Genomic DNA, 14,983 nt, shown 5'->3' with positions numbered 1-14,983 from the left:
AGACAGAGTTCAGAAGGAACCACAGCTGCTACCGCTAGAGCGAGTGCGATCCAGACAGACAAACAGATGGGGCTACCAGTAGCAACCGCTGCTCTGGTTAGCAGGGGCGTTGCTAGGCTCCTAAGATATCCGGGGCACTTTTGGGCACTCCAGCTGGAAAATGGGTGTGGCCACTTACCAGAATGTGGGTGTGGTCATGGGTGGAGCCAAATTTACATGAAATTAACAGTGGTCTAAGGACCACCCAGCAAAATGTTGGATGAAGCCCCCTCTCCAATAAAAAAAAAATGCAGCATATCACATAAATAGGCAGCATCACTTAAAGGGGAACTGAAGATAGAGGTATATGGAGGCTGCCATGTTTATTTCCTTTTAAGCAATACCAGTTGCCTGGCAGCCCTGCTGATCCTCTGCCTCTGATACTATTAGCCACAGCCCCTGAACAAGCATGCAGCAGATCAGGTGTTTAAGACTTTAAAGTCAGATCTGACAAGACAAGCTGCATGCTTGTTTATTTTGTTATTCAGATACTACTGCAGAGAAATAGACCAGCAGGGCTGCCAGGCAACTGGTGTTGAGTAAAAGGAAATAAATATGGCAGCCTCCGTATACCTCTTACTTCAGTTCCCCTTTAAACATAGCTAGGCAGAGTTACCTGGCTTCTGTGCTCGCTGGTCTGGCTTTCTGCTGGGCGGGCTGGCCTGCTGCCACTCCCCCCATAGCATTCCCCGACCTTCTAGTGGACCCCCTCCTAGCATGCCTCCATAAAAAAACCACAGCTCCCTGCATGCCCCCATAAAGGCATCACAGTGCTCAGAATGGCACCACAGCAGCCAGTATGCCCACAAAGAGGCACCCAGCACACCCCCGATTGATGCACCACAGCTTCCAGCATGCCCACCATTGAGGCATCACAGCTGACTCTGCCTGAAGACATCCGTGGCACCCCAGAATAGATCCGGGGCACGTGCCACTAATCTTTGGGGCTAGCAACGCCCCTGCTGGTTAGCACCCCTGAGGTAGAATACAGAAGGAGGCACTGCCACTACCACTAGGGCGAGTGCGATCCAGACAGATAAACAGATGGGTCTACCAGTAGCAACCGCTGCTCTGGTTAGCACCCCTGGACAGACAGAACGATTCCCTTTCGACCGCCGCTGGCGACAAGCCAATCGAGACACAAAGACTGTACAGGCAAAACAGATAATGCAACCTGACTGCACTAGAAGAGCTGCCTAGTGCAGTCCCAAGGAGAGTTCATCAGTAACAAACTATGAGGATGACCAGCAAAGGCTTCTGGGAGAACATGGTATTTATACTGCCAGCCTTCAAAGGAGGCAGCTAGGCAATTTGCATAACAAATGTATGCAAATTCCTCAGCAGCAGAGCAGGTCTGAAACTTGCAAAGAAAAGACAGGTCTCTTTTCCAGAGACCTGCAGTCCTCAGACTTAAGGAATGGTCAAACAGCTGTCTGTCTGTGCAGACAGCTGAGCGGATCAGTACACTAATGTAATTGATAGAGAAAATGCATGCAGTGCTTCACTGCTGTCTGTTTTATCTGCATGGAGAAAACACATTCAAGTGTTCACTAGCCAATTGAATAACATTGGTTCTCAGTTTACCTGTGCAGAAAGTGAAGGGGGGGGGCATGCAAAGTTTTAAAGGGGGGCCCAGTGATTTCTAGTTACGCCCCTGTAGCCTGGCACACACTGTTGTTTTGGCTTTGTGCGTCACATAGTCACACCTGATTGGCCCACCCTGCAGCGGCAACCAGAGGATGAAGTAAAGCCTTGTGCACACGCTACATGGTTAGACTGGGATCAATTCGACCAAAAACAATGTTCTCCCCACTCACCCCGCCCACTGTCTGACATCACTCCCACGCTGCTCCGTCGGCCAGCCGCTGCCCCGCCTCCTGTTAGAGATTTAATGACATTACCTAAAACTGCAGTATAGTAAAACCAACACAAGATGTCCCTGCGTGTAAAATGACGATCTTTATGGGATTGTTATTTCCTGTATTTTTTATGTTACTCTCTGTTCTATGTAAGCTGCATTTTTCTGATGTGGTGTATGATACATCTCTGCACGGTTTTCTATAAAGTGTTCTGACTTGTGTACAGACCACTCTGCTCCATCATCTCCCGCATAGCAACAAAACAAGTGGCCAGCCTGCAGGCTAGCAAGGCATCTGTTCAGCCTCGGCCCTGCAATGCCACCTGCTGACAAGAGATTGAGTCTCAATCCTTGACCAGCAATATGCCTTCTATGTGTGTATAAGGCTTAAAGCAAACCTGAAGCTTGAAAAAAAAAAAAAAAAAACTTATGATATAATGTAATGTAAATAACATTAGTAACAAAGAAAAGAGTCTCACGTTTTTATTTTGAGTTATATAGCTTTTATTTTCCTATAACACTGCATCATATTGTCACAGTTGCAGTTTTAAAACCACACTCTGGCCCATATTCAATTAACTATTTCTTCAGAAATTTTCTCCTATGAGATAATTTTTATATTTTCTTTAAAATACCTTTCAAGCATTTTAGAAAATCTCAAAAAAAAGTACTATCAAAAAGAGTATTTTCTTGCTTGCTGGTGGTTGAGAATGCATTTTATGACAAGTTGTGAACATATCACCTAGGATAAAACTCAGGAGGAAAAGTGAATTGCATATGGCCCCCTGTTTTTTAATTGATAAAACAAAGCAGAAATAATGACCTTTTGAACTTTCCTGCAGTAAAACCTTATCTCAAGCTGCCTCTCATTGCTTCTTTGCTGTTTGAGTGCTTCAGAAAACAGGACTGATGTTATCTGAAACACGACTTCTACTTTTATTTGTTAGCAAAACAGGACAGACAAAATCGCTGACGCGTTTCAGATGACATCATTGTCTGAAACGCGTCAGCCATTTTGTCCTGTTTTTCCTGAAAAGTAAAGGTGGAAGTTTTATTGGAACCATTGGAGAGTTATGGATTTCTTCCTACATCACAAGCCTGGCTAAACTTGGTCCAAACCAAAGATTAAGAAGTTAATTATTGAAGGTTATCTGCTGTGACAAGCGTTGGTTCCATTTTTCAGTAAGGGCCCTCTTCCACTAAGGTGAGATTCACTTCAAAAAGTGGATCACGGCCCTTTTGGCGTTTGTGATTCATTTTTCCTGAATCGAAGTCGCCAGTCTGCATAATGTTTGGTGCATGTAACGATCAGTGTAACACAGAGAGAATCTGATTACCGGTGATCTGCAGTATCACCGAGAATACAGATATATACCCAATTATTGATGATCTGCAGTATCACCGATAATCAGATATATCTCTAACCTCTGGACACCTGAGTAATAACTGAGTGTTTGGTGCAACAGTAATACTTTGAGAAAAGCACCCGTACAGAGGGTGCAAGGCAGTATGAGGTACTGCCTAAAGAACAGATTCCTTCCAATGGCCTGAGGCTCCCCAAGGGGCGGAGCCAGGCTGAGAGTGGGAAGGACCAGAGTGTGAGTGACACCAATGGAGAAGTGTCACTGACAGGTCTGTGAACTATCTCCTATCAGGAGAGATAGTTCTCGAGGTCGGACAAGCCAGGTCGTAAACACACGGACAGATAAAGTACAGAGTCAGGAAGCAGATGCAGAATCCAGAGACTAGCCGAGTTTTGGCAACAGAGAATCAGAGAGACAAGGTACAAAATCAGAGATCAGAAGAATGGTCAGGGAAGCAGAAGGTCATAACAAATAATCAACAATGTCTAAGCTAAGGTGTGAGTTCCTTGGCCGTCAACACCTTGGAAACTGATCTAGAGCATAACACAGATGATAACAGAATTCCTAGACTAAGGTGTGAGATCCTTGGCCATCAACACCTTTGGAAACTGATCTAATAACACAGATACAGACAAGGTCTGAGTGCTACCACGTAGTGATCGCAACGGCAGACAACCAGCAAATGCCCAGCCACCAGTATATATAGTTCAGCGCTCTCCAGCGCCTCCCCCAAGTGTTGGACCAATGGAAACTCTTTCTGGCGTCAGCTGACCAGCCTGGTCAGCTGATCCCCCACTGACTGGCATAAAGCTCTTCCTCTCAGCGCACGCGCGTGTCCACCTAAACCTATGTGGACTACAGCTCCCAGCCACACCAGAAGTTTGCTGCGAAATGCCAGCTGCGCTACACGCGGAATCCGTCACCATGCCACCAGCGCATGCGGCGGTTCCTCCTCGTTCAGGCAGACACAAAGACGAGTGAGCACATGCATCAGTGCTCGCGCTGGACGCGGAATCCGCCGCCTTGCCAGAAGTGCATGCGGCAGTGCTTCCGCGTTTTCTCACAGTGCAGTTGCGATCGTTTACCCAACCGATCACAGAAAAATAGCTGTAATGGGAATTAAAGATACCACAATCATAACGAAGCTCAATTGCGATTGCCTTACCTAGTGGAAAAGGGCCCTTATTCCAAAAATATTGGCTGTGGAAGCCATATGCAGATACTGACTTTCCTTGTGAAAGACCATCTTGCCTCCACCCAGTCACAGTAAAGCTTCTGCATACAAATGCATGCAAAAACCTCAAAATCAGGTACAAATAAACACAGATTTGTGCATACGGTAAACCACATGCAGAAAATAATAAGACTAGTGTGAATGGCCTGCAGGTTTTCTTTTCCCCACGTTTATTTTCAATGCCTTTTTGTGAAGTAATTTTTTACTAAACAGATTAAAAATATGTTAAAATAAGGACATTTTATGTTCAGTAGTCACAGAGGCAAGATAACACCATACAATTTTTTAAGTATCTGTTCAATTCAAGAATTGCAACCAATTTTTCTGTCTGACTGTAACATTTCAAAAATATGACCAATGTACCACACACCTATACTGTATATTTTCTCAGTTATGATACAAAATGATTGGAAACGCTGAGAAAATTGCTAGATTGTCAATTTATTACTATACACACCCTAAATGTGGCCACACACGACACAATAAAATGATCCGATTTTACGTCAATTCGAGAAATATGATTGGATTTACCGAATAATCGAAAGCTTTTTTTTTCATTTGACTGAAAAATCCAATTCGATTTCCGGTTTTTTTCCCCCCGATTTTTATCGATCTGGAATGCTGGAAATTTTTCTTCAATTTTTCTAAAGATTGTATGGTGTGTGTCATTTTATTAATATACACACCCTAGCAATTTTCTCAGTTTCCAATAATTTTTATCATAATTGGGGAAAAATTGAACATATGCGTGTGGTACATTGGTCATATTTTTGAAATGTTACAGTCAGTCATAAAAATTGATTGCAATTCTTAAATTGAACAGATATTTAAAAAATTGTATGGTATGTGGCCATCTTAACACACACCACACAGTCTTTAGAAAAACTAAAGAAACATTTCCAGCATTCCGGATCGATAAAAATCTAAAAAAAAAAAAATGAAAAAAAAAGCTTTCGATTTTTTAGGGAGATCCGATCATATTTATCGAATTGCTGTAAATTTAAATCTTTTTATTGTATCTTGTGTGGCCACCTTAAGATTCACCAGCTCTCTGCATGAAGCAGTTTTTTCCTTTGTGTTCCTGGGCTAGCAGAAGACAGGAACCAACGCCCCCAAAACAGTACAGATAATCATATACATTTTACAAGTAGCACAGTACCATCTACAGGCCAAATGTATGAACACAACAGGATTTACAGCATGCACTGTAAAAAACTGACATCCATTGCAATTGCTTGTTTTATGTGAAAATAACATGGTATGAACTGAAATTGCCCATTAGTACAAATTCTCGAGAAAGAGAAACTACAATTTCAGCAATTCAATTTGTGTCTTTCAGATAGCTACATGTCTGTCTTGCAGCAAGAGCGGCAGAGGGAGAGATGGGAGAGGAGGTACATGCAGAGCCGGAGGATTTCACCGCGATCCATCAGTAAAGAACGATGGGTGGAAACGCTGGTTGTAGCCGACACCAAGATGATTGAATATCATGGCAGCGACCGTGTTGAATCCTATATCTTTACAGTGATGAATATGGTATGTTCAGTGTATAAAGTGGCCCATTAAAGGAACTCAGCAAACCTAAATGTAGCTTTGCAATCAGCTATAGGGAAGGATGTATTTATTTTGTGTTTCTTAGAGCATGTACTTTACTTTAACTAGCTCACCACTAAAGGTTTTTCCCCTTATGGACAGAGCAATTTTCACCTTACTGGGCTCTTTTTATTTACCAATAACTTTATTGCTACTTATCACAACAAAATGATCTATACCTTGTTTTTTTCACCACAAATTAGGCTTTTTGTGGGTGATACTTGTTTTCAGTAACTACTTTATTTTTTATGCATTTTACCAGGGAAAATAAAGAACAAGGAAAAAAAATAGAAAAAATACACTATTTCTCCAATTCCATCCCATATAGTTTTAAAATAAGCAATGTCACTGTATTTTTTTCTGGGTTTTTTGTGTGTGTGTGTTTGGTCAATAATTACAAGCCCTTATTTACTAAAATTACGGTAATATACCCTCATGACATACATATTAAAAAAGCAGAGTGCCTAACTTAACTATTTATGACTTTTTTTAATACTAACATTTTTTTAACAAATGTTTTATTTTTTAACTATAGCGGAGGGGGAAATAAGAGGTTAAAATTCATGGAGATTTTTTTTATAATTAAAGTCAGACCATCCTGGACAGATTTAATGTAAACACAAAATGCAGAAAGTGACCATCAACCCTAATTATCTATTCAAGTCTACCAAGCATTGTGACTAAGGTCAATGTAGATTACTGTGCATTTAATCTGTTATCTTATTTGAATCATATTTTGTTTCTGAAATAATGAATACTTTAAGTGTTGTGATCAGCAAAACCCATCTGCAGCAGTTCTCTTCCTTCTCTTCTTTTGTTCTTTTTTTCCTTTATTTTTTTCTTCTTCATTATCTGGTTCTGCTACATAAGAACACCCAGGATCAGGACCTACACCCTGAACTTTGGCTTGTTAGGCTAGTTATAGATAAAATGGCAGATATGCACTGGCCTCTTTGTGTTAAGCAGGCCCAGTTTCTACATAATGAGAAGGTCCTAAAGAGGTTTCTCGCAGCAGATTTTATATCCGCGTATATCACTTCCTGCTATGTTTATCCTGTATTTTTGACAGTTTGAAACGTTAGTAAAAAAAACACTTTAAAGTTAAAAATAAAACATTCTTATATATGATGTGCACTGCAGAGTATTAGGCAAATCAGGTGCATGTGGCTTCTGGACAAATCAGGCAGCGCCACAGACTTTAATTGAAAATATTAGCAAGCCGCCACCCAATAATTATTGTTTTTTGCTGATTTTTTGTGTGCAGGGGACCATTTAGGTTTAGCAGGGGTGCTCATCCGGATTCCGGATATCCGGGTAACCCGGATATCCGAACTTTTTAGGCCTATCCAACTGGATTCGGATTCCAGATAGCTGGGCCCAAATCTGGATATAGCTATCTGTGAATAGCTGGGCGCATAATCCAGATATTCGTGGATATCTGCGGATATCCGGATGCAAAATACTGTAACTAAGGAAATGAGGTCCTGGGGCCAATCAGAGGGCTCCCAGCAGAAGCCCTAGCAACCAATCACAGAGGGAAACCCTGGCCGGCACCACCTGACCTCATTGAGCCAATAAGAGCACGGTGGCGTAGTGGTTAGCTCTCTCGCCTTGCAGCGCTGGGTCCCTGGTTCGAATCCCAGCCAGGGCACTATCTGCAAAGAGTTTGTATGTTCTCTCCGTGTCTGCGTGGGTTTCCTCCGGGCACTCCGGTTTCCTCCCACATTCCAAAAACATACGGATAAGTTAATTGGCTACCTCTAAAAAAATTGGCCCTAGACTACAGTACTTACACTACATAATATAGACATATGGCAATGGTAGGGATTAGATTGTGAGCTCCTTTGAGGGACAGTTAGTGACAAGATATATGTATACACTGTACAGCGCTGCGTAATATGTTGGCGCTATATAAATACTAAATAATAATAATAATAATAAGAGGCCTCCCAGCCTAAGCCCTGGCACCCAATCACAGAAAGGAACACTGGCCAGCCCCCCTGTATAATAAGGAGGGCTGCCATGATGAGACAGGTCGTCCTGGCTTGCTGAATGCACGCTGAGAGACATGCTCCAGTGCTGGTTCCCTACAAAGGGCTGTACACAGTTATAAACCTAAAGCTGTTCATTGATTAACCCCTTTACTACTATCACTACTCTATAGTTAAATCGTTAATTAGCTTGATTGATGTCTCATAGTGTGACAGTTAGAGTGTGTGCTGCAGTGCTGCTGGGCCAAGGGCTGTACACAGTGATAAGCTGTTAAGTGATGAACCCCTTCACTATTACTATACTATAGTTAAATCGTTCATTAGCTTGATTGATGTCATAGTGTGACATTTATAGTGTGTGCTGCAGTGCTGCTGCAGCTGCTATGTGTCTGTGTGTGTGCTGTACACACCAGGCAAGCTGCTGCCTGCCACGTGCAAACACGTGCAAAGTGCCACGTACAAAGTGCAAACACGTGCAAACTGCAAAGTGCCACGTACAAACATGAGCAAAGTGCCACATGCAAACACATGCAAAGTGCCACGTGCAAAGTGCAAACACGTGCAAAGTGCAAACACGTGCAAAGTGCCACGTGCAAACACGTGCCAAGTGCAAAGTGCCATGTGCAAAGAGCAAACACGTGCAAAGTGCAAAGTGCCACATGCAAAGTGCAAACACGTGCAAAGTGCCACGTGCAAACATGTGCAAAGTGCAAACACGTGCAAAGTGCCACGTGCAAACACGTGCAAAGTGCCACGTGCAAAGTGCCATATGCAAAGTGCAAAGTGCCACGTGCAAAGTGTCACATGCAAAGTGCACTTTGCATGTGTTTGCACATGGCACTTTGCACTTGGCACTTTAGCACGTTGCACTTTGCTCGTGTTTGCATGTGGCACTTTGCACTTGGCACTTTGCATGTGTTTGCACGTGGCACTTTGCACTTTGCACATGGCACTTTGCAGGTGTTTGCACGTGGCACTTTGCACATGGCACTTTGCAGGTGTTTGCACGTGGCACTTTGCACGTTGGACCTTGGACACAATGCGGGCTGCACGACCGCTGTCTGGAATCTAGGCCTGATGTTAATTGACAGCCATTTTTTTTTGGGGGGGGGGATTTTAAGTCCCCACAACCATCAATTAATGTTCCCCTTTGCAAAATAATGATGCTACATGCCTCATTGACCCTTAAAAACGTTTTTAAAGCAATTTAAAGGGCACTTCCGTTTTTTCTATCCAGATATCTAAATCCGGCCGGATATCCTGGATAGTGGAGTCGGATATCTGGGTATCTGGATCCAAATTAGTTCCAGATAGTGAAAAATGGTATCCGAGCACCCCTGAGGTTTAGGCATCAGGAAGGATGTTTGTGTGAGGAGGGGGGCAGTTAGTGTCAGGTGTTCGGAAGGGAGTTTGTGCAGGGAGGGTGGTTAGGGCTAGGCACCAGGGTGGTCTTAGGGTTTGGCACTATGGGGGTAGGGAGGCCTTAGGGTAAGCCACCACCAGGGGGGGTCTTAGGGTTAGGCACTACAGGGGTGGGCGGGTTTTAGGGTTAGGCACTCCCAGGGGGTACTTAAGGTTAGGCACCACCTGGGGGGTCTTAGGATTATGCACCACCAGGGGGTCTTAGGGTTAGGCACCAACGGGGGGAGGTCTTAGGTTAGGCACCGCCGGGGGAAGGGGTTAAGGCATCGGTTGTGGAGTTTTCTATGTGAGAGTAGGGCTAGATGATTTAGCTATAGCAAAATATCAGTATTTTACTAATGAAAATTAACACTTTAAATAGTAGAGTATCTGTAGATTTACTGTTGTGTCTATTATCGGTACTGTTCCTGCACCCGATTTTCCATGGCGCCTGAAATTCACGTACGCACATTGCAGAGTGCAGAATAACGTGACTGCTATAAAGGCAAACCACATACTGTATTGTAGCATTTGTGAGCCTAGGTTCACAGTGGTGCCTTGCGCTACAGCATAAAGGCTGCTCTCTAATGTGGCTCGCTGCACGGTAATGCTCAACCTATAGCAACATTGACTGTGCATCGTTTTTCCTCGCACGCTTTCCCAATCCGTTGCTTCCACAGGGAACGCCCACTGTGAACCTAGCCTTAGAGATAAGCAAACAGATTCTCTGGAGTTTTAAATTTCAAGTTTTGCGTCCGTATTTTGTGTTCTGAATAACAGTTCGGAGTCCACAATACGAATTAAAAATTTTGTGGAATTCCGCCAAGGCAATACCGCCCACTTTAGCAGTTAAAGTACATATCTTTCACATGTTTCTACTAGCGCCCCCATACCTAGTATTTGTACTACTACTGATACTTGCTACAACCAGGCTATGTGCAGTTCAGTGTTGCTTGCAAATTTATTGTTATTTAAGTTATTTTTGCATCAAAAATCCTAATTTCGGTTTGAGAAATTTTTTGCAAAAACGTGAAAAAAAAAATTGTATTTTAACCGCAACTATTTTTTCCAAGAAAATTCACAAAAACAATGAACTTAATAAAACTTATTTTCAATGGAATGTAACATTTCAATCAAATTTTACATTATTTTCGTTAAAATTAATGCGAAAAAAACATTGGCATTTTCGCTCTTCACGGTGCAGTTATGCTAATACACAAATTGATATTACAATGTTAAATTGTAAAAGCTGATACTCTGCCCTGTCCAATGAGTCTATAAAGTCTCTATATACGGTATGTAGAATATAATAATAAGTCTGTTGCCGTTTACATGTGCATACCATCATGTGAGTGCAGACCTTGTTCCTATCCAATAAAGCCAGTTTTACACTATGAGGGCTGGTGCACACCAAAACCCGCTAGCAGATCCGCAAAATGCTAGCAGATTTTTAAACGCTTTTTTTTATTTTTATGAGGCGTTTTGCTAGCGTTTTGCGGATTGCTGCTGCGGTTTTCAGTATAGTAGATTTCATATATTGTTACAGTAAAGCTGTTACTGAACAGCTTCTGTAACAAAAACGCCTGCAAAACCGCTCTGAACAGGCGTTTTTCAGAGCGGTTTGCGTTTTTCCTATACTTAACATTGAGGCAGAAACGCATCCGAAATCCAAAAAATGCCTCACCCAGGCATTTTTCGTTTCTGCAAAACGCCTGCCGCTCTGGTGTGCACCACCCTATTGAGATACATTGACCAAGCAGATCCGCAGCCGCAAGCGGATCTGAAAACGCCCAAAAAGCCGCTCGGTGTGCACCAGCCCTCAAAGTTTGTTGGTTTTTTTGTACCTTAGTGTGAGCGGGTGATCCTACCCATATCTGGAAGCCTCTACTAGTTGAGACCCATGTTATGTAACTCATGGACTGAAAAGTGACTACAGACGAGCAATTTTTGTCACTTGACATTATCGTTGATGTTGGTTCCAACTGACACTTTAGGATCGAGATGAGTGCTGTGAAAACACAATGCTCTGCTATGGCAGAGTCCCTTGTTCTGCTGTATGAAGAGAGAAAGCAGGAGCGTGGCACTTTTGGGCACCCCAGCTGAAAAATGGTTGTGGCCATGGACCAGAATATGAGTGTGGTCATGGGTGAGCCCAAATTTACATGAACTGAACAGCGGTCTAAGTAGGCCTGCCCAGTAAAATGTTGGATGTTCATTAATACCAAAAAAAAAAATTAAATGCAGCATATCACATAAATAGACAGTGTCACTTAAACTTATGGGACATACTGGGTGCTTTGTGGGGCCATGCTGGGCGCTGTGGTACTTCTATGGAGCATGCTGGGTGTTGTGGTGACATGCTGGAAGTTGTGGTGCCTGGAGCCTCCATAGGGAGCATGCATTGTTGTGTGTGCCCTCACTGTTCCTCCCCCTGACCCCCTAGCAGAGTAGCACAGCAGGAGGAACTACTCATCTCCTCCATCCGTTCTCCAAGTCTGGAGACATTCTCTGTAGCTGGCTATTCTCCCCCTATCATCTGAGAATCAAACGCTAGGAGCTCTAGCATCTTATTCATTCTCAGACACTAGGAGGAGAAGCCTGAAAGAGAAGTAGTCTGCAGAATCTGGAGACCAAGCAGCCGGAGGTGAGTACTACCACCCGCTGCCGGGGGGACATCCAGGGCACCACAGAATACATCCGGGCCATGTGCCACTGATCTTTGGGGCTAGCAATGCCCCTGGAGAGAGGGGATGATGGGCTGGCAAGGCCCGTGGCAGGAAGAATAATGTACTGGTGATTTATCATTTTTTACTATTATTATTTAGTATTTATATAACGCCAACAACTTTCGCAACTCTGTACAAAGTATATTGTCTTGTCACTTAAAGTGGATCCGAGGTGAACTTTTACTCATTGCATAATTGTTTTCCTTTTCTATTGTTTATAGGGCATTCCTCAAGCCAAATACGTTTTTGTTTTAATACTCTAATTCCCTATAAACTAAATAAACCACACCCACAGGTTTTCAGAGAGCCTTGGCAGTAGCAAGGGCTTATGGGAGCTCAGTCTGGGCAGGAGGAAGAGGAGGTGTTACTAGCCATTGATTTCAGAAGCAGAGGGGAGGAGGGAGGAGGGGGATTAGGTTTTTTTCACAGGCTTAGTGATCAAGATACAGATAAGCCTGCCTCTGTGTAATGTTTACAGACAACATGGCTGCTGTCATTGTATCACAGGAAGAAATAATAATTTTCTATTAAAGCTGTTTGCAGCTATATTTGCTGTGTAAACTATCTAAACTTTAGATAAGATATATAGACAAGTTACTTTTTATAGTTAGTTTTTCATCTTGGATCTGCTTTAAAGAGGAACTCCAGTGAAAAAATAATGTAATAAAAAAGTGCTTCATTTTTACAATAATTATGTATAAATGATTTAGTCAGTGTTTGCCCATTGCTTTTTTGGCAGTTGGAAACAGCTGTAAACAGCTGTTATTTCCCACAATGCAATGAGGTTTTCACATACAGGAAACTGTCAGGACCACGGTCCTGACATCACACTGTCGGAGTTTCACCACAATATTAGCCATACAGAGCCTCCTGATAATCCGTTTGAGAAAAGGAAAAGATTTCTCATGGGAAAGGAGGTATCAGCTACTGATTGCGATAAAGTTAAATTCTTGGTTACGGTTTCTCTTTAACTGTGCTTCAGAGGAGCTCACAATCTAATCTCTACCATAGTCCTATGTCTATGTATGTATCGTGTGGTATCGGTATCGTAGTCTAGGGTAGTGTTGGGCGAACAGTGTTCGCTACTGTTCGGGTTCTGCAGAACATCACCCTGTTCGGGTGATGTTCGGGTTCGGCCGAACACCTGATGGTGTTCGGCCAAACTGTTCGGCCATATGGCCGAACTAAGAGCGCATGGCCGAACGTTACCCGAACGTTCGGCTAGCGCTGTGATTGGCCGAACGGGTCACGTGTAGTGTTGGGCGAACATCTAGATGTTCGGGTTCGGGCCGAACATGGCCGAACTCCGAACATAATGGAAGTCAATGGGGACCCGAACTTTTGTGCTTTGTAAAGCCTCCTTACATGCTACATACCCCAAATTTACAGGGTATGTGCACCTTGGGAGTGTGTACAAGAGGAAAAAAAAATTAGCAAAAAGAGCTTATAGTTTTTGAGAAAATCGATTTTAAAGTTTCAAAGGGAAAACTGTCTTTTAAATGCGGGAAATGTCTGTTTTCTTTGCACAGGTAACATGCTTTTTGTCGGCATGCAGTCATAAATGTAATACATATAAGAGGTTCCAGGAAAAGGGACCGGTAACGCTAACCCAGCAGCAGCACACGTGATGGAACAGGAGGAGGGTGGCGCAGGAGGAGAAGGCCACGCTTTGAGACACAACAACCCAGGCCTTGCATGAGGACAAGAAGCGTGCGGATAGCAATTTGCATTTTGTCGCCATGCAGTCATAAATGTAATACAGATGAGAGGTTCAATAAACAGGGACCGGAAACGCTAACCCATCACAGATGTTCATTGTTCATGTTACTTGGTTGGGGTCCGGGAGTGTTGCGTAGTCGTTTCCAATCCAGGATTGATTCATTTTAATTTGAGTCAGACGGTCTGCATTTTCTGTGGAGAGGCGGATATGCTGCCGATCTGTGACGATGCCTCCGGCAGCACTGAAACAGCGTTCCGACATAACGCTGGCTGCCGGGCAAGCCAGCACCTCTATTGCGTACATTGCCAGTTTGTGCCAGGTGTCTAGCTTCGATACCCAATAGTTGAAGGGTGCAGATGGATTGTTCAACACAGCTACGCCATCTGACATGTAGTCCTTGACCATCTTCTCCAGGCGATCGGTGTTGGAGGTGGATCTGCACGCTTGCTGTTCTGTGTGCTGCTGCATGGGTGTCAGAAAATTTTCCCACTCCAAGGACACTGCCGATACCATTCCCTTTTGGGCACTAGCTGCGGCTTGTGTTGTTTGCTGCCCTCCTGGTCGTCCTGGGTTTGCGGAAGTCAGTCTGTCGGCGTACAACTGGCTAGAGGAGGGGGAGGATGTCAATCTCCTCTCTAAAGTCTCCACAAGGGCCTGCTGGTATTCTTCCATTTTGACCTGTCTGGCTCTTTCTTCAAGCAGTTTTGGAACATTGTGTTTGTACCGTGGATCCAGAAGGGTATAAACCCAGTAATTGGTGTTGTCCAGAATGCGCACAATGCGTGGGTCGCGTTCAATGCAGTCCTAGGCCGAAGAGGTCATAGCCTAGGGTCACAAAACCTGTTTATTTGGGCAATTTCAATGGTGGCGAGTCTGACGTACATAAATCGCAGCAATGGCCGTTAGCAACGTCTGAATCTCACGAAATGTCTCATGCAGGTAGAAGACATATTGTTAGACTTGGGCTCCAAAGATGGGTTCCCTACATCTCTGCAAACCAGAGTTACAGGGCTCCAAATTTGGTAAAATCCCCCATAGGCTTTCATTGGGCCTCCTA

At 43.5% G+C, this 14,983-nt stretch overlaps 1 protein-coding gene across 4 annotated transcripts in view; it reads left to right on the top strand.

Moving 5' to 3' along the window:
• The first annotated feature begins 5,866 nt into the window (after window positions 1-5,866).
• Window positions 5,867-14,983, top strand: part of ADAMTS12 (ADAM metallopeptidase with thrombospondin type 1 motif 12) — a 244,707-nt gene continuing 235,590 nt past the window's right edge. For all 4 annotated transcript variants that reach the window (XR_011023643.1, XM_068251244.1, XM_068251243.1 and 1 more), the window contains exon 1: window positions 5,867-6,031. Coding sequence is in view for 3 of the 4 variants with exons in the window: in XM_068251244.1 (XP_068107345.1) it covers window positions 5,894-6,031 (138 nt within the window). In the remaining variant the exon portion in view is untranslated. The remainder of the gene's footprint in view (window positions 6,032-14,983) is intronic.

The sequence above is a fragment of the Hyperolius riggenbachi genome, chromosome 1, assembly GCF_040937935.1.
Source record: "Hyperolius riggenbachi isolate aHypRig1 chromosome 1, aHypRig1.pri, whole genome shotgun sequence".
NCBI lineage: Eukaryota > Metazoa > Chordata > Amphibia > Anura > Hyperoliidae > Hyperolius > Hyperolius riggenbachi.
The sequence above is the reverse complement of the archived record's forward strand: the minus strand, read 5'-3'. Positions and strand labels throughout refer to the sequence as shown.